Below are 25636 nucleotides of genomic sequence, written 5' to 3' on the forward strand. Positions count from 1 at the left end.
ACTGACACACACATTTTGAGGAATCTGAAGACTGATTCTGATGAACATATGACCAAATCTGATTATTTTTCTCTTTTTCTCCTTTGTTACAGATATAAGCAGTGAGCAGTTCCTGATCTGATCAGAGTTTTATACAGAAGATGATGAGGATAGTGATGATGAGGATCTATGAGAGCTGTTTTTCAGATTAATGTCCTGTTCCTGAACTCTTGAGAGCTGTTCTTGCTTCTCTTGCCTTTTAGTCTTCACTTCATGCTCTTTTATCGTGAGCTGCAATCTGGGATCTACTGCACTGGCCAGAGGCTGCTCAAGATTGATCTCATCCTCCTCCAGCTCAGTCATGGCCTTCGCTCTGCTGCAAACCTGGAGAGGTTGGTAGGCTGTGTGGTGCCTCCTGGAAGTGCTTCCCATTCTGGTAGGACTTGTTGGGTCACGAGTTCCTCATATAGTGCCATTTTGCCTACATTTTTGCAAACTGTTCAGCAAACTGGCACATTAAAAAAATCAGCAATGGTGAGCAGATCATCCTTCCGCAGCTATCAAAGTCTTCCAATGAAGTACAGAACATAAACATAACTAAATCAAATGTCATAATACCACCGACACAATACACCAAAACACCACACACAGCAAATATAAAAACATCCTGGACGAGACTCCACATCTGTTATGATCCAGTCTACTGAAGAAGCTGCTCGGATGAGTAGTGAATCGTTTTGATCCAACCAGATAGAAGTAAAATGAACATGATTCAACTTGCAGATAACCACAGCTGGATAACTGAGAATCTTCACAGACAGACTCAGTCTACACTGTAAAAAATGTCTGTAAATTTAACAGTAAAATACTGTATAAATGATACAGGATAGAACCATATTTGACAAAACTGGCAGTAATCGTAGAATTTACAGTGCAAAACTGTTATTCATTTTACAGAGTAAGACCTTAAATTTAACAGTTAAAAACATATAAAAAAACATTTAAAATATACTGTATTAGTTACCATAAAAAAAATAATAATTTTGTCTTTCTATTTTACAACAGGGAAATAAACATGTCATGAATGTGAAAATATCTTTGGTAAAAACTGAATTTTTTTCATTGTAAGGTTGTTTCATGGAATTGCCCTCCTAATCTTATTACAAATACATAAACATATTTGACACCTCTGTGCAGTGTGCAATTGAAAAACACAATGCACATGGGACAGAGGACATAAATAATTATTACATATGTTTAAAAAAAATCATCTTTGTTTATGTAAAGTTGTAATATAACAACTTCTAAAAAACAATTGTATGCTTAAATGGTCTGCCTAAAAAGCTTAAAAATTGACCTTGACATTTGTCTATTTGATTTTGAGAACTGAAATAGTTTTGCTGTAATTAACAGTGATTTTACAGTTTTCATGTTCTGTGATCGAAATTTCTGAAATCTGTTTTGTCTCTGTCCTCAGGTGTTTGTTTTAAGGTAGGAAAAATGTAACAAGCATTTGAAAAGGTAACCATTAAGTATCATCCAATCATAATAAACGTTGCGCCTTGGCGCCAGTGGGCAAAGAATTTGATTGGCTGAATACTGAGTGGTGCGGAGCACACGGCAGCGTTTGCTCTCCTGTGTTTAAGCAGTGGCGAAATGGCGATTCTTGCGAAGCATTATCGGAGCTGAACTACAAATGGTAAAAATATTCTTTAAGATAAATGTGTACACTGCAAAAACTGAAATCTAAGAAAGGGGAAAAAGCTTATTTCTAGAAAATATCTCTTGTTTTTTGCCATTAAAGACAAAGATTCCTAAAAATCATATTGAACATTAGACTATAAATCTCAAAGTAAGAAAATTGTTGTTCTTCAGGCAAGTAAATGTTAACTTTTATTTTAGCAAAATTTCACTAAAAACAAGTGACAGCTATAAAGTGCAAGTATAAAGTGCACATTTAATTTGATTGTTGTACTCATTTTAGACCAATACTGCACTGGAAAATTCTAAAATCAAGATTCTTAATCAAATCAATCAAATCAAATCAAATTTTATTTGTCACATACACATACATACAGGGTACGACATGCAGTGAAATGCTTTTAAAGACGGTCCGGCATGAGGGAATAAAAATGGGGTAAAAAGGAGAATAAAAATTATAAATATAATAACAACATTTAAAAGAAAAATATAATAAGAAAAAGAGGGCAGATAAATAAGATAAAGATATATAAATATATATGTATATATGTACATACATATACATATATACATATATATATATATACACATACACAGAAAATGTACACAGAAAATGTTTATGGCAGTGTGCAGTTAACCAGTAAACAACAGTAAACAAGTTAGGCATGGTTTTGATTGTCCATGAGTGTCCGTGTGCAGTAAGGTGTGGTGTAAAGTGTCCTTGTGCGGAATGGTGTGGTATAAAAATAAGAATATAGAAATATGAAATAAATATGAAAAAGAAAAGATGAAATGTAAAGTGCACTGTGCTGTGCAAGTCCAGTGTATAATGTGCCGTAGCACGAAAAGTGTGATTGTGCAGGGGAAAAGGGTGATGATGGAGAGTGGGCCAGTTTTAGATCCTGGGTGTTTCCTGGTTTAAACACCGAATGGCTCATGGAAGAAGCTCCTCCTCATTCTCTGTGTTCGCCTTCAAGGAGGGGAATCGTTTTTCCAAACGCAACAGAGAAAAGAGTCCATTATTGGGATGGCTGAGGTCCTTCACAATCTTCCTGGCTCTGGTCCTTAAGAATGGTTCCATGTTTTTGTCAATACTTAAATTCAATTACATTGCTTGTGTGAACATAAACACGTCGGTGAAAAGTTGTTCGATTGTGATTTAAAGAATTGAAAAAGAAAAAGAATTGCATCATGAACACATACAATAGTGAAATTAATGTATGCAGCACAATCACATCTAACTGATTTATTTCTGTGGCTGTCAAATAAGACAGCACTAATTTTCAAAGCTCCTCTAAGAAATAATCTACGTTCATTATGGGTTTACTCATTCAGCTGCAATTTGAGAACACAATTAACTGTTTTTCCTCAAAAAAACAGAAAACATTATGCCGCTGACTGAGCTGGAGTTGTACTGAACATTCATTTGAAACATCACAATGATAAATGGATAAAACAAAATGGTTATACACTTAAAATTAGTTAAAACACAAATATACAGAACAGTTAATTTTAATTTTTATTTATTTATTTATTTTTTCTTACATATTTGAAGCTTTATGTAATTCAATCACATCTCCAGGGTAATATTTTATAGGGACTTATGTAATGTCTTTATGACTGAAACTGTAATATGGAGTGACATCTACAAGGTTGTCTGCATTTACTAGTTCTGTTGCCTCTGCCAGGTTGGGAACCTCAATTTTATAAGACATGTAGTCTCTGTCAAAACAGACAGTACTGTACCTCTGACACTCAAAACAATACATAGATGAATTTATGACATATATGTTCCGCACAAGTCCAAATTCAGGTAGGCTACTAGAATTTGCCATACACACAAGTAGTGTTTTTTCATTCATGTATTTGTTACCATTCAAAGTAATCCACTTAAGACACTGCATAGTTTATCTGATCAACTCCAAAGTAATCCTCACTTTTCCTTTTAAATATGGCATATTTTTTACTTCTAATACTGGTCCCAAAACACATTCACTAGTAAAAATGGGGTGGGTAAAATGGCTCACATTCTGACAACATTCAAACATTTGATTGTGCCTAATTAAGGACTTGCATACATTTTCTAAATTTACTTTTGAAACCCATTTTTTTTTTAAAACAATGTTTGGATTCAAATCTCATGCACATGTGATGGAGCATTGGTCCTAACTGTTTAATTTGGGATGGAACATGAATCAAGTAATGTTGTTTAGGTGTAATATTATTCTTGGGAAAAAGGTCCTTAAAATGTTTAAGATGCATTTCAATAAGTACTTTTAACTTGTCAATAGTCTCAAGACATATAACAGGTGAAAGCAAAATCTGAACGATTTCCAGAAGTTCAAGAATAAAATAAAAATATGCACTACTTTTAATCACATCCAGAAGAAATGGCAATATTTTGAGCAAAACAAGCAGTTGACCTAAGACTGCTTCAGTTTTGTAATGCGCATGCGCAATCAGCGCACCAGCTGAGACCAGCTTGGAGCGCAAAGATACTTTCTTCCGTCAGTTTATCTTCATGGATGCCCTCGACAAGGTTGCGATTTCCACTCTAAAAGGTTAGTAATTTCTAAAAATGTGTTGATTTCTAAAAACTTTATTGTTTCTTATGGTCATTCTTGTATTTGAAATTGAATTGTAATCGAATATGGAATGCTAACCGAATCAAATTAGCAAAACATTTTACAAAGTCTCATTCTCTTGAGATCTGTTCAGTTTTTTTTTTTTTTTTTTGTCAGATTTTAGTCTCTTCCATTTTGATTTTCATGTCATTAGTTGTACTAATAAAGCTAATTTAGTAATACTGAGCTATGCTAACTAATGTTTTTACCAATGTTTTAAGCTGCTAACGTTGGGGAAGACATATTCGAGATCCCTTTCCTGGTCCTGAGCACTTTCTGAAGCACAAAGCAATTTGGCTTTTGACTCATAAGGAAAAACAGTAACTTATCTTAATACTTGTCTCTTGAATATTGTTAACCTGTTAGTGGACATAATTTCAGAACAAATGATTATATGTAAGTTATGTAAGAATAAGACACATTATGTGATAAAATTATATTACTTGGTCTGATTTTGATTATTTGTAATAATATTTTATATGAATATTTCTATATTTGTATTTTAGGGGCACACTATTCCTGTTGAAGTCCATGGTTCATCAGCAGATGAAGAATATAATGAAAAACAAGATGGCCCCGGCCCAGAATATGTTCTCTTCACTGACAGTGACTACAACAAGTGAGACGTACATACTTTGAGCAGCAACGCCTTGGAAAAGAAGGTGAAGTTACCTTATTAAAAGAGCTCTTCTGCCGGCTCATCCGAAATACAATGACAAACATGATCTCGATTGCAAGAGCCTCTTCCGATGACTTCAAATAATCCCAGCAAACATGAAGTTATTGCCATGGCAAAGTGGCAAGTGGAATACTACCCTATGATCAGATAAGTCAACTGGATCTAGGCATGAGTGGGTGAGAGGCTTCTTTTACTTGAATGTTTATAAAAATGTTTTATTTAACATTGTTTCAAAACTAGTCATTGACGCTTTTTTCTGTTGTACAGGATATTGTTGCCAAAAAGCTCTTGAAGCGACTTTCAAATAGCCGAAGTCCCATGAAGGCCAAACGCACTCCTTTAAAGATAGAAATCAGTACAAAGAACCTTCTGCTTCTATGGCAAGTGACTATGATGCTGATTCCAGTGCATCAACAGTCAATCTTTCACCACCTTCAAGATCAAGCACCCCACAGTAAGAAAATGGCCGCATCGATGAAATCTACTTTAAAATGTACTAGTATTGATACTAGGGCTTGTTTCTTCCTTATGCCATCCCGGGGAGTTTTTCCTTGCCACAGTTGCTCATCAGGGACAAACATACTTACAAAGAACATATTTACATTTAATCACCACATTATCTGTGTAAAGCTGCGTCGAGACAATGTTCATTGTTAAAAGCGCTATACAAATAAAAATTAATTGAATTGAATAGTAAATAACAATTTTAATATGTAAGCCTAGCTCTATTTTTTTGTTTTAATGTAAAATACATTCTTGAATTGCTAATTTTGTACATCGTGTTCAGTGGTGTACTCTAATTATATTGTACTGCCAAATTGCCGAAAACCATTGTTATAGAATATACTCTCAGACCTAACATCTTATTGCATATTAATATCTCTCCTTTTTGTCTCCCATGCAATAGTTGAACATTCCCTTGCTGTTTTCACTTCTCTGCCACTGCTTTTTTCATCTGGCTCTGCAGCACCTAAGAAACTGGTTCCAATCAGTGAGGGTCTTTTTCACATTCTTAAAGTGAGTTATCACTACTTAAGGAAAAATGATTACCTGCTGCCTACACTCATTAACAAACTGGGTTAAAACCATTGTAATGTAAAAAAGAAAAATTATGTAAATGATGGCAATCTTTGTTTCGTTGAACTATCCCTTTTAATAAAATTACCTATAGGCCCAAACTCAGCTTTTTGGTAGAAATTTTTTTTTATAAATGTTTCATATTGAATGCAATACATATACTACTGGTAACAAACATTTCTTTGTCCTCAATCACTTTCACCCCACAACAAATGAAACAAACATTACTCATTTTGAAGTTTGCTGTATTTGCAGCCTAATTTCTGTATTTTTATTCAGTTTCCAGCCCTCTAAAGATCCTGATACCTACATTCATCAGCGCATGTTTTCCAGTCCTGTCTTGCTGGTTGGGGAGGAGAACTGTATGGTGGTTGTAGGTACAACCCCAGTTCTAACATTTTTCAAAGACTTGCTCCTTGAGGGGCCACTATACCTCCTGGCTTTTACATACACAGTAAAAACAGAAGTGTTAATTTAACTTTTAAAGAGCTGAATTTGACTCTGTTTCAGATAACATTTGGTCCCACTCGAAATCAGTGTAAAATTTACTCTTTGGTCAGTGTCAAGTTTTTTCTACTCAATATTGTGTAAAAAATAACAAAGAAATGTGTAAAATTATTTAACACTGTAGGTTAATCACACTGTTAAGAGTAATATAATTACACAGTATAGAGTTAATTAATCTACAATTTTACTTTAAAAAAAATGACACTTTAAGTGTAATATTTACTTTTAATTTCTCTACAGTGTTTTGAAAAATATATAAATCATAAGATTCAGTGTTACTAAATTTTAGAACTATCAACTACTATCCAAATAAAAACAAGCACAATAACACTAGATCACAGAACTCACAATTTATTGCAAATATAAAGCATTTCAATGCCATTGAATTTACATTGCAAACACATTTCCTTGTCTCTGACCGAAACATGGATAACATCATAAAAATGTTTACCAGAAAAAGCAATATGGCACGACAAGGAGAGTTGTGTCATTCCCTCCATATGACATTTATATGTCAAAAGGCCTAGGGTAATGCAGGTCGTCAACATGAAAAAAAACAAAATCCTGCTTTGCTCTGATCACCTCATATGCATGGAAATGTTCCTGAAAAGTTACTGTACTTAAAGGCACTGTGAGTAGCAACAGTTTTTCACACATTATCAGAACTGACTCAATCTGATAAAACACGGGCACTTCAGATTCAATTTTGCCACAGATAACCAAGTTTGGGCGATAAACAAAACCATTATGTTTAGCCCAATTAACCTTCATAACCTGAATGCTACTGGGCACTTGCATTGCCATAGCAATTTCAGAACCTCCTTTTACCATATTTAAAGACACCATTTTTCCTGGACCAATGTCTAACCGACCAAAAGTTGTTGAACTTCGCCAACTATATGCCATATGATTCTGATGCTTTTTTGCCAGCGTTTTGGTAATATTTTTAAATGATTTAAGCTGTTTTTTGAAAAAATTATGCTTGCCTTCATACCTCATACACCAACTATGAAGGACAGGCCCAATTTTCTGGATGCAGCGGGGATAGTGGATAAGAAAATGGTGCTTTGGTAAAGGGTTTTTTCTGAGGATACAACTTCTTAAACAGTGTGTGGTGATCCACAATTAAATGTTTTAAATATATACATAAACCTTGAGATAACATGGGCGAGAATATAATGTTTATTATTTGAAGTAGTAAAAGAAGCAGGCCCCAGTGTTGGTCAGTAGAAGTTACTAAATCACCAAAGATAAGAGGAACATTCCGAAGTAAGCACCAGGACTGAACTGCATTCAGTCCCAGATCATTAGATCCTTCACCTAAATTAACAGCTACAGGCCTGTTGTTTCTCTCCATGAAACCATAATCAAAACTTTCTATTCTTGAAATTATTTCCGCTGATGTAACATGTTTTTCCTTCAAATACAGAAATAATAATTTCAATTCGTACTGGCCCACCCCTTCTAACACATCATGCATCACATCAACTGAGAAGTTCTCTGTTGTGTGAAAATACTCCAATGAATTTAATATGCATGACCATTTCACACCAAATACGTATGGAAGGGATGGAAACAAGCTGTTTCTTGACAGTGAGCAGTGTGTATATCTTTGGTGCGCAAAACTACTTTGGAAGAATCTTCAGAGAATTCTGTCTGAAAATCCTCCTTTCCCACTAAACAGAACCTGCAACAGTACCTTGCACTGAAAGACTCCACCAGACCAAACAAACTATGCAAACCCAAATTATCCCCAGTAACCTGTACTACAGTGCCACGAACAGAACCATTGTATAATGGAATCTCAATACCATCACTCTCTAACACTTTAATGTCTCGAACAATGGGAGCAAAAATTTCACTAAAACCATACCGTTTAACATCTTGAGTATGAAATAAGGCGCACAGGTGTATGTTAGCTAAGAAAGAATTCCATTTTGGAGAGAAGTTTCTTAAAGTAAAATATACTCCACCCAATTTATGAATACCTCGCTTAGGACCCAGAGGGTTGGTGACCTCAAAGTCATCATAGAACATCTGGATCTGTATTGTCTGCTTCTCAGTTGAGAACAGAGGGTGACTTTTAAAAAAAGATCCATCACAGATATCTCTCAGTCTAGAGTCACTGGTAGCTGAGCTTTGCAACATTTCTGCAACATACTGACTTTTAAATATTGACTGCAGTGTAGATAAAATTGGAATATACATGAATTATTTAACTACTACCTGATCATATGTTCCAGTCTTTTTATTTCGTCTTGTGTCAAATCTTGAACCAATCACACATTCAACTGGTTCTACTATTTCCCACTTGTCAGTCATAAATTTTACTAAATACATGCTTTATCACTGTCTCTTTGGCATGCTGATGGATATCATGAACAATCTCTTCCATGGAAATCACTACAGAATTCAGTGTACTTTGACCAACACCTGCTGCCTTTAGATCAGAAATTACAGCTGAACAACTATTTACAATGTATGGCGAAGATACCTGTGACTCAGCCTCTAAATATTCAGTTGACTCTTAAACAGAAGAAACATTACTTGTATTGACGGTACTTTGAGAATATGAAAGATCATATTCTATAGAATCAACTAAACTGCTTCCATGGCACTTATTAAGATGCTTTCTTAAACCAGAAAAACTACCAAAAGAACGTGAGCATCCTTCTTGACCACACTTCAGAAAAAGAGTCCTACCTGTACATAGCCCATGAATTACCTTAAAGTTAATAACATGGTTGTTTGGACTTCCATGGTCACTTTTGCAAAGAAAACACTTCATAGCTTTATCTCAACCAACGCACCATTCTTGCCCGCAACTCTGCAACTCTAGGAGTCTCCTTTGTTTCCCCCATGTCGATGTTATAGATGGTTGTTTGGACAAAAGTAAAAAAGCTGCTCAGGAAAGAATTATATGACATACCAAAGATGTAATGGGCTTTAAAGAGTTCATCAAAAGCTCCAACTGAACCTGTTGCCTTGCATGGAAGTGCATACTTGTCAACCACAATGAAGTAGGAGTGAATGGTGCTCTGTGTGGATCCCTGGGCGAGAAGGTAGGGCTGACTGCTTTGGGTGATGTTGTCTAGATGCTGCTGCACACTGGTTCCAACCTACAACAAAAAACATTCAACAGAATTGTTTTGGTGACTAACTTCTGACAATAGATCAGATTACCTCCAACTGTGCACAAGATTGAGGTGATGGAAGATATATTTAAAACAACTGTTGAAGAATTTGTTCACTTTGAAAAATGTTTTTGCTGATAATTTACTCACCCATATGTCAGCTAAGATTCATGTCTTTCTTTCTTCAGTCAAAAATAAATGTAGGTTTTTGAGGAGAACATTTCAGGATTTTTCTCCATATAATGAACCTCCATGGTGACCAATGGTTTGAGGGTTTAAATGAAGGGGCAAATGTCTGTCTCAATGTAGCTTCAAAGACTTGACAATGCCCGCAAAGGAATAAGGGTATTATATAGAGAAACGACTGGCAGTTTTCAAAATTAAAATAAAGAGTAAAGAAAGAATGAAGAAAGAAAGACATGGACCTCTTGGATGACATGGGGGAGTAAAAAATCAGCAAAAAAAAAAATAAATTAAGTGAACTAACCCTTTAAGCATACCTTTTGAAATCTGATGAGCTGATCTACAGCTTGAAACGCAGAAAGCTTTCCCGGCCTCTTTCTACCTTGTGCAGATGGTGGTAGCAGATGTAGCAGCAGCAAGATGGCAGACATGTCACTGTCCCAGCCTACAAATAAGTAAATAAAAACCTGGTTTACATTATGCCATAGCATAGCATTCAACATGACAACTTGCACCATTACAAAAATGTACACTACACACCTACATAAGCCACAATAACAAGTAAAACAGTTCCATTCATACCATTCTCAACTTCAGCAGCTGACTCAGCATTGCGCATCAAATCCAAGAGTTCTGTGGTGGGTACAAGTCCATGGCTTTCCTTTATTACTTTTGCTTTAAAAGTGGTTGGCCACTTCTCCAAAAATTTGTTGGCCATGGCCTCACCAAACAGAAATCTGAAATCTTGTTCTATCTGCAATGTAACACACAGAAGTGATGAGTGTTACATAATGCTACATTGGATATTTTGGTGATGCTGTGAATTAAGATGTCATACCAGTCCTGGTGTATCCAGAAATCGTGGGAAGACCAAGAAGACATTTGATGATTTGGCTTCATCGTTGACTATTGCTTGCCGATATATGAAGGTCATTTTCATTTTGTCACGGACAGTCTTTTCATCAGCAGAGTGTCTCAAAACAGCAATAGCTGCTCCCACATCCTCTTTAGATGGCTCTCTGTCAAAGGTGGAGGGCTGACAAACACAACCTGGCCCACCAACTTAAGACAAAATAAAATGTTAAAACTTTCTGTACAATTCACAAGTCAACAATATAATCACATCAATGATCAGTAAACATACCTTTTGGAGATTTGCTGACTGAGGCACCTCTTTCCTCTGCTGTTTTTCTTTGTATGGTCTTCAATCGCCATGCAAGGTATCCTGAACCACTCTCTGGATCGTAGTAATGTTCCTAAGTGATTATAAATACATTTTAAAGGAGTACTATTAACATTTCAAAGAGTGAACATGTGCATAATGTTGCAATAACCCATTCACTTGCATATCCATGTTGTGAGTATGGGTCTTCTAGATAGGGAAACAAAGCTACTATCCCCTGTGCATACATCACTCTGACACTTTTGGGGAGTCCTAGCATATGAATTCAAAGTTAAAATCACACTCAAATGACATTGCAACACAATTTACATAATTAATATTTGTAAAATAATAACAATGTTTATTTACAGCCCAGTGATATGCTTAATGCTTACCCATGTGTTTCTGTCATCTCAGCAGCAAGTATGTTAATCATCTGTCTTCTGGTGGCATCTGTCAGGGATTTGGTTTTTCCATACTCTTGCATAATTTGTTCACTACCAGGCTTTGATGTTAAGATTTTTTCAATCAACTATAGGTGGAAATGTGCTTTCTGTTATTGTAAAACCATATGTGATAATGATGGAAAAACATTGTTATCTAAAGAACATTTCCCATGGTGAAACAACATTCAGATTGGATTTAACAATTTAAGCAACTTGGACTTAGCAATTTCCACCACTTACCGCTTTTGCCTCGTAGTTTATGTGGCGTGGCCTTTTAGGCTGGCTTCCTTTGGCAGCAGCTTCTTCTTCAACAGGGTCACACAGCTTGTAATTCAGGATGACGGTGTCATCAGATGTACCCGAGCATGATGATAACTGAGAGGCACCTGTTCATTATGAAATTGAAACAAAATATAGAAACATATTACAAGAAAAAGTTACGGTATTTTAAGACAATACATGTTCTCATTCTGGCCTTTAAACTAAACTAATTTATGAATTGTCTAAATAAATACCAAGTCCTCCATTGCTCAGCATGATTCTCAGAGTTCCAGGTGACTCCTTCACTATTTCTTCAAAAACCTCCATGTCAACTTCTGTGTCTGACTGGTCATACACCTTAATGTCTGGCTGCGTGCTTTCTGGTATGCTGAATTTTAGACATGCTGTTTAAACAAATTGAATAAATAAACATGCATTCCCTTCTCACAAGAATCAAGTTCATATATTTAAGTTTGCCTCATGTATTCACTAAATGATGAAAGACAAGTATATGCAGCCAATTTTATGTAAATGAAAAAAAAAATGATTATTGACCTAACTAGATATCATAACATAATTGGTTAAAGCTGTATTATTTTGTCATTGCGTGATGTATATGCTGTATCTTTAACCTAATGTACCCACCTTCTTTCAAGAAAGCATTGAATGTCAGCTCAGACAGCTTGACGTATTTCTGCTCTTTCCCGAATTGAACACGCAACAGCATTTTGCCCCTGTTAACAAAGAAAATATATATTCAAAATCATAATTCAGGGCTGGTTCAACTAAGAGTTACCTATCCATTTCTCACATGCACTATACATTACTTATATGTTACACTGCAATTACAAATGGCGGCTGAAGACAAAGTTGTGCTGGTTGAATATAACGTTTATTTTCTACAAATTAAAGCTAGTTAAAGTTAAGAGGCACAGTCTCAAATTAGCTACCAAATAACTGTGCCAAAGTTAGCTAGCTCATTGGCTATTTTAGTTCGAACAGTAATCCGTTAAAATTGTTAAGCCATGTTAAACAAACACGTCATGCAATCAGTGATCTAAGTTATCGTTATATAAGACCAACATTAACTATCAGATGCATGCTAACGTTACCAGTATATAAAAAAACCTAGATGAACGTTGCCTGGGAAGCTAAAAAATACATTAGCTAAGAATAGCTATTAACTGTATTAAATCTTTTGTTGTTATAGTGACGGAGTTAACGTTATTTTACGCATAAAACATTCTGACCAACTTCATTCGTGAAAATATTGCAACAAATTAAGGAACAGTTTGGCAGAGTACGGGTTGCTATAACTTGTAATATGACCTCAACTAATATCAGCACACTTTAAAATTATGTAAAGTTAAAAAATACCGTTTTGGTGTGGACAACAAAGGATATTACTTACCTAGCAATATCAGTGACCTAGCGTTGCTCCTTCACAATCTTCCTCCACCGAAATTTGTGCTAAACATTTGAGAAGCACAGCAGAGTGGCGGGTATTCATCACTGTTGTAGAGTTAAAATTGTCACTGCGTTTCTGCAGATTTTTACACTCACTTTTAACTCCACTGATAGAGCAACTTTACTCCCCAAAAGAAAATACTCTATCTGGGTTAAAATAACTTTACTCTGAAATATTAACACCCCATTTTTTACTGTGTACCCAAAGTGTATTGCAACACTCTTGTCTGTGTTGCAAACACAAGTTCTGAGAGATGCCATCCATGAGCAGGATGCAACCCCCTTGTACAAAAAGGCCATTCATGAATGGAGAATGTTTGTTGACTAAAAATTGTTTAAGGTGTTGTATGGCTGAGTCTCTGAGACACCTGCAGTGTTATTTCTGCTCTATTTGTGCTGTTAGGAAGTTTCTCCTATTTTCATTAGTGTTTTGTCTATCTTTCATTAAATAATGGAATACATTAGACTGACTTCTGTTTGAGGCTTATACAGTGTATTGATCTGTGCCAATGTTTTTGCCTTATTTCTGGGGATTAGTTTTAGACTGTTCATTTTGCTGTGCTATTCCTGAATTGTTTAAGCAGAAAATGTTAATTCTTGAATGTGCTATAAATTAAAGGAATAGTTGATGCAAACATGAAAATTGTCCTAATCTACTCATCATTATGTTTCAAAACTGTCTGACTTTCTTTCTTCTGTTCAGTACATGAGATTTTTTGGAAAATCTTGCTAAGCAGAAAGTGGTCCGTCAACTGTCTGGTTGCCAACATATTATTTTTATTACTGTGTACTTTTGTTTAAGGGGGCTTATTTTAAAATTTTCATCCAATTTTTTGGGTTTTGTGTGATTTTAAAAAAATAAAATAAAAAATGCTGAATTGAAGGTATAATATTCTAGTTTTAATGCAATCTTCCCTAAAATTTAGTATTTACAAAAAAAGGTGAACATTTCTTGTTTGTCTAGTTTCAAGACACATTATTTTTAGTAACCAGATTTAAGCAGTTTTCATTCATTTTTTAAATTATTCTGTTCATAAAAAGGAAGAAAAAATGGCTTGAAACTGGGCTTTTCTGTCTAGTTCCAGGATCTAGTAGAATTTATTACTGACTAGATATTAATGCTAGTTTCAAGAATTCTTACCAAGTCAATTTTGCTTACCCCATTGGCAGTTTTTTTTTTGCTTAATTTCAGTACAATTTAAATAGATTTGAGTAAATCTAGCTTGTTTCAAGAGGGGCATTTTATGCATTGTATGGGCACATTGGTAAGTTGGATTAAACTGTTTTAATCAGTGTGTGGATTTAAACACGAGTGTATCCTGTACCTGTTTTCATGAAGCATAAGCATGTCTAGGCAGCGCATATTGTCCGACTTGCAAACTCCAGCCCGGAATGTGAAACATCATTTAGGTGTTTAAAACAGCAGTAGAGTGTGTGTTTGTTCACCTGGTTAAAATGTTTAGCTGTTATTTCTGTGGAATATCAGTACAAACCCTTCGGGAGCATGTTTTACATGTCAAACCTCACCGTAATGAACCACGAGGTGTGTTCAAGTGCGCCGCTACAGATTGCAATGAAACGTTTCGTTCATACGGGGCATTTAAGGCTCATTTTTACCGTAAACATAACATGGATTCACATGTTGCTACTGCAAATGTCCTTACAGTGTTTACGTGTAATATTACTTTGTGCCAGCACCAGTGTCGCGATATCAAATCACTAATAGCTCACTTAAAGGAACATATCCTCGAAGGGCGTGTTGTAACTTGTCCGGTGACGGGATGCGACCACACGTTCACTGTAAAGTCATCGTTTACATCCCACATGTCCAGGAAACACAGAGAGTGTTCCATGGACAGCATTAGTGATCTTTATAAGGAGACAGTTTCTCCGTATCTTGAAACGGAACCTTTAGTTACAGGCCCTACAGAGAGATTGAGTGAGACTGATGAAGGTGGAAATTTCAATGACCTGTTTCTCAGAAATATTTGTCTTTTCTACTTGAAATTACAAGGGCAGTTTCTTCTGCCAGCATCAACTATACAAAATATTGTTGAAGAGATGCAGAGCATACACAAACTGGGACAGACATATACTTTGAATAAATTAAGTGCATTTCTGAAAAGTGATTTCGAGTTAACAGATGAGCACAGTTGTAGAATATGTAATGTCATGAAGGAATGTGACCTATTTAGCATTAGTCATGATGGACCATTGAGAACCAATTTTTCAAGAACAAAGGTTTTTAAAAAAATGTTTAGATACACAGAACCTGTAAAGTTATACTTAGGAATAGATGAAACAAGGTCACAGAGGTTTGCCTACTATGTTCCGTTGAAAGACAGTTTGAGATGTTTATTGGAGTCTGACTCATGGCGGAATTGTGCTGCACAGGATACATGCTTACCGTGCACTGATGTGCTTTGTGATGTCAGTGATGGTCAGGTATTTAACACTTTCACGGTATTTTTATGTCAAGCACTCTTCAGTTTGTGCAGTCAAGTGGAACACCTTATAAGTAAGTAATTTGAACTAATGTTACAGTGGTCATCAGTGTTGGGGGTAACGCATTACAAGTAACGTGCGTTATGTAATAATATGACTTTTCTGGAGTAACGAGTAAAGTAGCACGTTACTTTATAAATGTACACATTAATATCTGAGTTACTTTTTTAAAAAAAGTAATGCAAGTTACTTTTAAGTTAAATTATTTTGCATTAAAAAAATAAATACTGAATTAAAATGAACGTAGTCACGTAGAATCGCGCACTCACAGGTGCGAGCCGCAGGAACAGAAGCTGGTCAGAAGCGGAGATGGCAAACCAGAGCATTACATTACTGTGATGGAAGTGTTCTTATTATTTTGAAATAGTCGAGGAAAAGGAGAAAGGAATAATGGTTAAGTGTAGATTATGTGTTGGTAAAAAGCTCTTGTCAACTGCAAAAAATACCACTTCAAAAAAAAAATAACATCTGCATGCAAAGCACAGCACTACAGATTGTGTGTGTAGAGTGTGTGTGTGTGTGTGTGTGTGTGTGTGTGTGTGTGTGTGTGTGTGTGTATAATGTTGAATATATGGAAATGGAGACAGAAATATAGGAAACTTTTGTTGACTTTCCACCACTGCAGCTCTATTGACTGCTCAGAATAAAAGTTCTCGGGGGGAAACACATGTACGATATCGCAGCGGAGATAGAGAGCAAATTTTTTCTTCTTTGTGGGAAGATAAACTGCCACGGTCACTGATAAAAGCGTGAACTTTGTAAAAGCATTCAGAATGTTTCAAGCTGATGATGAAGCAGAGAATGATGTAGACGAGGACGAGGTCATATTTACGGACGTTTTATGAGATGACAGCGAAAGGTATGTTCTCCCTCCACATTACCGGTGTGCAGCCCACACGTCTTTTGCTCTAATATAACTTATTTCTTAATAGTAATTATTTATATTACACTTGTAAGGCATGAAAAAGATACAAGTAACGCAAAAGTAATATAACACATTACTTTCCATAAAAAGTAACTAAGTAACGTAATTAGTTACTTTTTTGGGGAGAAACTCAATATTGTAATGCGTTACTTTTAAAAGTAACTTTGCCCAACACTGGTGGTCAGTTCATATTCACGGCCCAAAGTGAACCAGTATGAATGTAATAATCGATCTGTGTTCAAGGCCCCACTAATAATTCTAAACATTAATCACAACAAGCCTGAAATTCACCATATTAATGCATTTAACTTATTGCATGGTATTGCGTAATTTTAACATCATTTACTCAGATCAGTTAACAGTTTGGGCAAATGGTGGATTAGAAGGTTATGATTGTGATTTCTAGTCTTTTTTATTTATTTATTTATTTTTGACTGATAGTCTTATGCTCATGTAACTTGCATGTGTACAAATAATGGGTTGTGCCCTGGTTGATGCAGCAGCATGCTCTACTTTATATTAATATTTTTTCTTTACAGGTAGCCTGAAGCAGAACCCTTTGCTGAAAACGGTCAGTAAGAAAGAGCTGGAGAAAGCGCTTGGTAAATGGTTCACAAATGCAAGAGACAGAGAAGGCAACCGTGCTTTGAGAGCCCAGCGGGACCATGATCAGAGTGCAGTACAGCCAGAAGTGTAAGTCATATAATCTATAGCTAGGGCTGCACAATTAATAATATTTTATCCCGATCACTGCTTTTGCCTCTGTATAATTAAAGGAATACTCCAATAGATGTTTCAAGGGGACCACAACAAGTGACAAAACCGTCTGGGACTGCTTATTGTTTGTCAGTGGTGTTGATGCGTGTCGATGACCTGAAAGGTGAGTTGTTTGTTTATTTTATCATTGTTTGTTTATGATTCCTTGGCCTTTTGGATATTATTATCCTAAATAATCTGATGAAATACACAATTAACTGTAAAACGTTATTATGTTAACTGGCAAAGCCAAGGAATCATCATCAGGATGTCAAAAAAAATCACCTTTCAGATCATCAACACCACCACTGATGAATAGACACTGAGCAAGCAGTCCCGGGGTCGTCACTTGTTTGGGTCCCCATGAAACATTTTTTTTGTGCTCTGTGCTATTTGCAGTGTAAATGAATTGGTTGTGTTGTGAGGATTTGCAGGACGTTTCTGTATTTAGTTGCGTTGTGAGGATTTTGCTTGTGTTTTTTCTATTTGCATATGTTTTCTTCAGTTGCAGTGCGTTGAACTTTCTGGGCCACCGTGATCCGAGGTGTGACTTACATCTTTCAGCTGATCAGAATCATTGTTCTAATCACTGGCTTTTGGCAATGACCAAATATTCGTTTAAGAGTCAAGTTCAGACGCAAGGTTGATATTTTAATTGTTACATTCATAAGTTTTGGATTCCATGACTGGTCCCCCGGCATAAGTTATTACTGTGCGAGGCAGAGGTGGGATGAATTCACTGATGAGATTCTAGGATATGTCTTAATTATATTGATGCATGTTTTTTAGATGCTGCTGTGAATGGTAGTTTTTTAAAATGTACTAAATTGCCTTTTCTGTCTTCTCTTTCTTTACTGTTTTTGTAGGTGTGCAGCCGAGGAATCTGCATAGACCCACCAGTGAACTATTCTACTTTAGTAATTCTGTTATTCCTGTTTCAGTTTTTTTACTTGAATTAATTTAAATTGAATGTGATTTGCCAGAATATATGCCAGATAGTTATCTGCACTGTAAATATGCTAGATATTTATCTGCACTTTTGCACGACTGCTACATTTTGCACTTCTGGTAGATGCCAAACTGCATTTCGTTGCTGTGTACCTGTACAATGCAATAACAATAAAGTTGTATCTATCTATCTATCTATCTATCTATCTATCTATCTATCTATCTATCTATCTATCTATCTATCTATCTATCTATCTATTTACACATTCTGAGTTGTAGTCATTTATTTTTCACAGTTCAAATACTCAACCATGTAATTTTAAACATAGAGCAGCACATAAAATCAACTAATATTAGTTCTTTGTTTGGTCAGGCACAGTTTTACATTGTAACTGAGGTTTGAAATGGTTTGACAGTGGATTTTCCATAGTAAGATTAAGTACACATTAAGTTCACCCACAGAAATCAATCATGAAATTAATAAATGGGACCCAATTCTTACCCACTGTGGTCCAATAACAACCCCATAAAGGGGCCATTTGTGGGTTGACCATTGATTAAGTCATGTGGGCCCCATTAGGGTCCTTTTGTAGCACACTTTGGCCACATGTTTAACACCTATTTGGGACCCAAATGGGCCCATATAAAGAACACCTATACAGGCCCCACTTAGAGCCCACCATGGACCCATCAGTCGCGCCTCTGGGCTAACACACATGGGCCCATGTGGAGCCGATGGACAACTTTTTCTGGGTCCCATTTGGGTTGCCCATGTAGGGCCCAAGTGACAGCCCATCAAAAACCCACATGGGGCCCACATCAAAATGTTGGCTGGGAATGCAGCTGTTGCAAAATCGTTTGACTGTTTGAATAAAACTGAACTGAAATGGTGCAAACCAAACAGTGGCATTTTTACAGTGGGAAAGCTGTAGTAAGTAATTTGCTTTTATATATAAATATATTCAGAGACTGCTATGCATCTGTGGTATAAGAGAAATATATATATATATATATATATATATATATATATATATATATATATATATATATATATATATGTATATATACTATATTTTTATATTTGTAATAATTTGGATGTTTAGGGTATTTTAAGAGGCAGTGTCAGTAAATGATCAGCTGCTGCTCCAAGCAGGCATCCGGCCCAAATACAGCAAACGGAAGCAGACCAAGGGGAAAGTCTGCGGCAGATAAGGAATCCAGTAGGGGTAAGAAAAAAAATCGCCAGCTGGCAGCAGCAACAATCTGCCGTTGACAATCCGGGAGCCAGTTACTGTCAGGCGGAGGATAGACAGAACCTGACACCTGAATCTACACTGGATAAAGAACAGTTCAGGTGATTTTTCCTGAAGTTGGATCTTCTACAGTTTACTGTAGGACTTGATTTGCTGGAAGTGAACCGTGTGATGATCCAGGATTAGATGAAACACACCCCATGTTGGAGTGAAGTAAATATGTGTCCTGCAGTGTTTCTCTCTTTAAGGATCTTTATTTCAAACTGTCCTCCTTTTTCCCAAATGAAGCTCTGGAGTGTGAAAGTGTTTTATTGGGGAAAATCGCGATTTGTTTTCAGATCGTGTTCCTGCAAACAGCCGTCACTAAACACATCATGACTTTCAGGAGACAGGTTCTGATGTTCCTCGACTCGGCGGAAAATCCGCTCCATATCTCCTTTGGTGTGAAAGATGAAGGGAGAATGTAGATGGTGGATGGAAGCAGGGCAGCATGCGGGCTTAAGAATGTGCTGATATCGGGCACAAGCCGCTCGTGGCTCCGCATAGGAGACAGGAGGAGGCGGCGCTAATGGAAGAATCTGTTTCTCACATCTAAGAACAAAAACATAAAATCCCAGCTAATTTTAGAAGAAAAAACTAAGATGACAGAAGAAAACTGAACATATCTGTGTGAGAATTGAGATGTGCTGCGATTTTCCTGCTGCACAAAAGTCCTCAGAACGTTTACCACAGTAGGTTTGCAAAAAAGCCCAGTAGATGACAGCACTGGGAACCTGTTGTAAAACAGGGATTTTTAAAGTGTTGTTAGATTTTTATCAATTCTTCGAGAGGATTTCCATATGATCTACGATGCCCATTGTGTCTTTTCTGATCAGGGAAGAATCACAGCACACAGAATGGCACATATGTTCATCTTCAGTTTATTGCAGATAACAGACAGTTATATATACACTCTGGAAAAACTGATCTAAAACTGTTCCTGATTGGGTAAGAAAACATAGTAACTAGAGATTTGTAAGCCCAGACAAAGACTTTCTGTATACCTTACATACTCACATCGTAAAGATCCTATCGACACTGAACAGATAACCCTGACTGCCCAGGAACATGTGCCCGGATTCTGTTTGTTGACTTTAGTTCAGCTTTCAATACAATAATTCCGGCAATTCTCCACTCCAAACTCCTAAACCTCACTATACCCCCTGCCATCTGTCAATGGATCACCAGCTTTCTGACAGGCAGGAAACAACAGGTGAGACTGGGAGGTGTTACCTCCGGTATTTGGACAGTCAGCACTGGTGCTCCTCAGGGGTGTGTCCTTTCCCCACTGCTATTCTCCCATTACACGAATGACTGCATATCAAGTGACCCAACTGTCACACTCCTGAAATTTGCAGATGACACCACGCTCATTGGACTAATCCAAGATGGTGACGAGTCTGCATATAAGCACGAGGTGAAGCAGGAGGTGCTATGGTGCAGTCAGAACAACCTTGAGCTAAACACACTCAAAACTGTGGAGATGATAGTGGACTTTAGAAAACACCCTTCAACACTACTCCCCCTCACAATATCCAACATCCCTGTGTCATCTGTGGAGAACCTCAAGTTTCTGGGCACTACCATTTCCCAAGACCTGAAATGGGAATCAAACATAAACTCGATTCTGAAAAAGGCCTAGCAAAGGATGTACGTTCTACGTCAATTAAGGAAGTACAGTCTGCCACAGGAGCTGTTGATACAGTTCTACACTGCAGTCATTGAATCTGTCCTGTGCTCATCAATCACCATCTGGTTTGGAGAAGCAACAAAACAGGACAGAAACAGACTGCAGAAAACTGTTAAAACAGCAGAAAAAATCATTGGTGCCCCCCTGCCCGCTCTCCAGGACTTGTACCATACTAGAACCATAAACCGGGCAGAAAAAATTATTAATGACCCTTCACACCCTGGACACAACATCTTTCAGCTCCTCCCTTCTGGCAGGCGCTACAGAACGTTGTTCACTAAAACTGCCAGACACAGGAACAGTTTCTTTCCTCAAGCAATCACCCTCACTAACAACTGACCATAATTATATTCCCTGCTATCTATGAGTACTGCACAGAACTGTCAGTCATCACATATCTGTATATGTTACACACACTATGGCTGCTATTTAATGTTCATAGTTTTATAGTAAACTCTCTCATCATACCTGACACACAATACTGTCATTTGCACTACCATGCACTCCCACACTTTATGTACATTACTGGTCTGTATCCCTATTTATTACCCACACTGTCTATACTGTCTCATATTGTCTGTATTGTCTTGTATTGTCTGTTTTTGTCTTGCCTTGCCTTGTCTTGTCTGTTTTGTCATGTATAGGTTTTTATTTATGTCTGTACTCTTAGAGTAACAAACAGCTGGAACCAAATTCATTGTTTGTGTCAACACACTTGGCCAATAAACCTGATTCTGATTCTGATCTGATTCTGATAACAGAGGAATGTGTTAAGAGAAACAGTGTGAGAACCATCTTAATACTAAAACTGGTACAAACTCAATGTGCTCCAACCACCTGCAGCACTGATACAGCAAATGCAAAGATCAGTGGAGACTTGCTTCTGGTCAGGCCAACAGTTTATTTACCCACATCACACATCCTGTTAAAGGAAAGATACAAAACCTTGTGGATATCAAGCCCAGAATTATTACTTTTTGTCTACCAGCTGCTCAGAGATTGTTGACCAACAGGACCATGACTTGGAAACATTATACAAAATTACTACTAAAGATCTGGTGGAATGGGACTCGATAAGCAACTGTTTCTAAGGAATCTGCAAGAGACGACTCTAATCTGTTAGAACTACTTTTTATTGCTGAGTCTTAGAGAATTAATGTTAGGATTGACATCAGCTCAAATTGTTCACAGTGTGTGCTCACAGTGACATGGGGTTCACTGCCACCTGAAAATCCTGCTCTCTGAAAGATCACATGTACATGTGAACAATAGAGGGATGTATTTTGGGATATTTTTTGTAAGAACTCAGCGGTTCCTACTTTTACACAAGACAATTTTATGTTTAGGTTTTCTCACTGCATTAATAAGTTGTACATTTCTACATTTGTGCTAGATTTAAATTTGACAGTATTAATTTTTTTATCATTTCCTGTTTCATATTTTATTTGTGCTGATAATAATATATATTTTTTTTGTTCCAATTCTAGGTTTGCAATACAACCAAAGTGAGTGAGTCTGTGAAAGAAGACATTAAGAAAGATGAGAGGTGAGCGAAGGTTGTGACTGGATATGTTCAAAACCAGCTGATGATTAGTGACATTAAGCTACTGAGCAACACGTCTAACCCCAAGTTGTCCCTGTAGCTGGATAAAGTATGAAGGTTAAAGAATGGGATCAGTGTTAATAAGAACATCATCAGATTTTAACTCCAGTTTCATTATTCAGTGTTGCTGCAGAACAGTAATAATGATGCAGTGGTTGTGTGTGTTTAGTCTGATTCAGGGTAAGAGATCAGACTCACCTGAACCCAGCTGTGTGTCCATGAAGAGTGAACAGTCAATGGAACATCCAGTAGTCTTTAAAGACACAGACTGTACTACTGATCTGAGGTGAGGACAGTTGAATGTATGAGTGCAGTGTTTTATCACTCACACTCTCACATAATCAAACATCTCTGTAATATGTGTGTATTCACTGCTTTGTGTTTGTAGTTATGAATATGATTTATAGTCTTTATTCTACTTTAACAAGTGTTTTATTTGTTCACAGACTGCAGAAGAAGAAATTAAATATCACTGAGAAGAGTCATTTAGAGGCCATATTCAAGGTGTGTGTGTGTGTGTGTGTGTGTGTGTGTGTGTGTGTGTGTGTGTGTGACAGAACAAAATCCTGAGCGGCAGTAAGAAAGAACACGAGTGTGTTGTGTTTCCTCATTGGTATCAAACCCGTTTTTCTTCTTCTTCTCCCATTCGTCTTGTTTATTTCTTGCTTTCTTTCCAAATTGTTCTTTGTAAAATAGAATCATCTGCGTTTTTATTTTATACTTTGAATCATCAGTGTTTTGCCTCCTTCTTAATACTCAGTGATTCACCTTCATGTTTTTACTCGTCTGAAACCAGTTTGTCTGGATGTCAGTAATGAACACATTCTTATGTTACATTCTAGTGTTTGATATGTGCAGTGTATTTTTTGCTTCTGTTACAAATCAGGATCTGGAGCACAAAGTCATCACTCTGATACAGAATGAACTTAAGAGATATAAGAATCTCCTGAGTCCAGATTACCCAGCATGCTCTGAGAGGGAGGTGGAGGATGAGGAGGATCAGAGCAGTGTCAGAGAGGGAGTGCTGAAGATCACACTGCACTTCCTGAAGAACATGAAGCACACAGATCTCGCTAACACACTGCAGAACAGTAAGAGCTCATGGGGTTCTAACATCACTTTATCTTCAGAGGAAGGAAACTGCTGTACATTTATTAAACACATCTCATCATAATGATGTGCTTTTATCAACACAATATAATAACACATCAGTACTGACATTCCATATGATATACAGCTATGAAAATATCAGTAGCTCACAGAGATGATCAGAGAGTTTACATTTTATTCTTCTTTTATCAGAACTCGTCTCTGTGCACCAGCGAAAACTCAAATCCAAACTGAGAGAGAAATGTAAAGAATTACTGAAGGAATCTCACAGCATGGAAGCTCAGCACTTCTGAATGAGATCTACACAGACCTCTACATCACAGAGGGTTGGAGTGGAGACGTCAATAATGAACATGAGGTGAGACAGATTGAGACAGTGTCCAGGAGACCAGCAACACAGGAGACACCCATCAAATGTAATGATCTCTTTAAAGACAAGTCCATCAGAAGTGTGCTGACTAAAGGAGTTGCTGGAATTGGAAAAACAGTCTCTGTGCAGAAGTTCATTCTGGACTGGGCTGAAGGAAAAGCAAATCAGGACGTCACCTTCATGTTTCCACTTCCCTTTAGAGAACTGAATCTGATGAAGCAGAAACATCTCAGTCTGATGGATCTTCTTCATCACTTTTTCCCAGAAATAAAAGAATTACGATTAATAGACTGTGAGAGGAATAAAGTGGTGTTGATCTTTGATGGTCTGGATGAGTGTCGACTTCCTCTAAATTTCCAGAACAATGAGAGATTGTGTGATGTGACAGAATCAGCCTCAGTGGATGTGCTGCTGACGAACCTCATCAAGGGAATCTGCTTCCTCTGCTCTCCTCTGGATCACCTCTCGACCAGGAGCAGCCAATCAGATCCTCCTGAGTGTGTAGACCAGGTAACAGAGGTACGAGGGTTCAGTGATCCTCAGAAAGAGGAGTACTTCAGGAAGAGGATCAGTGATCAGAGCCTGACCAATAAAATCATCACACACATGAAGTCTTCCAGAAGCCTCTACATCATGTGTCACATCCCAGTCTTCTGCTGGATCTCAGCCACTGTTCTAGAGAGAATGTTGGGTGAAGCAGAGAGTGGAGAGATCCCCAAGACTCTGACTCAAATGTTCACACACTTCCTGATCTTTCAGATCAAACACAAAGACCAAAAGTACCATCAGAAATGTGACCCTGATCCTCAGCAGACCAGAGAGAGTATCCTGGCACTGGGAAAACTGGCTTTCCAACAGCTGGAGAAAGGAAACCTGATCTTCTATGAGGAAGACCTGAGAGAGTGTGGCATTGATGTCAGAGAAGTCAGTGTACTCAGGAGTGTGTACTCAGATCTTCAGAGAGGAGTTTGGGCTTCACCTGGGAAGGTGTTCAGCTTTGTACATCTGAGTGTTCAGGAGTTTCTGGCTGCTTTATACACATTTCTCTTATTTATCAACAAAAAGTAAAAACAACAAATCAACAATCAGTCAGATCTTTTACCAAATCAAACATGTCTGATTTCCTGAGGTGTGCAGTGGACAAGGCCTTACAGAGTGAGAATGGACACCTGGACCTGTTCCTCCGCTTCCTTCTGGGTCTCTCACTGAGTCCAATC

The 25636-nt window shown here is 37.1% G+C and overlaps 4 protein-coding genes across 5 annotated transcripts in view; all 4 read left to right on the top strand.

Moving 5' to 3' along the window:
- Positions 1–2035, top strand: part of LOC124385128 (NACHT, LRR and PYD domains-containing protein 12-like) — a 160897-nt gene extending 158862 nt beyond the window's left edge. The window contains 1 exon segment of the mRNA XM_046848266.1: positions 93–2035. Coding sequence (XP_046704222.1) covers positions 93–105 — 13 coding nt within the window. The 3' untranslated portion in view covers positions 106–2035.
- The window catches only part of LOC124385133 (NACHT, LRR and PYD domains-containing protein 12-like), a 281935-nt gene that overhangs the window by 219001 nt on the left and 37298 nt on the right, over positions 1–25636 (top strand). The gene's annotated exons all lie outside the window — the stretch shown is intronic.
- Positions 1–25636, top strand: part of LOC124385132 (NLR family CARD domain-containing protein 3-like) — a 987530-nt gene that overhangs the window by 111168 nt on the left and 850726 nt on the right. The window lies entirely within an intron of this gene.
- LOC124385129 (NACHT, LRR and PYD domains-containing protein 3-like) overlaps positions 23034–25636 on the top strand; it is a 128223-nt gene continuing 125620 nt past the window's right edge. Inside the window, exon 1 of one of the 2 annotated variants that reach the window (XM_046848272.1) lies at positions 23034–23225. In XM_046848272.1, the coding sequence (XP_046704228.1) occupies positions 23083–23225 (143 nt within the window). In that variant the 5' untranslated portion in view covers positions 23034–23082. The remainder of the gene's footprint in view (positions 23226–25636) is intronic. The other variant, XM_046848273.1, reaches the window with a different exon arrangement.

The sequence above is a fragment of the Silurus meridionalis genome, chromosome 4 (assembly GCF_014805685.1).
Source record: "Silurus meridionalis isolate SWU-2019-XX chromosome 4, ASM1480568v1, whole genome shotgun sequence".
NCBI classification, from domain to species: Eukaryota; Metazoa; Chordata; class Actinopteri; order Siluriformes; family Siluridae; genus Silurus; species Silurus meridionalis.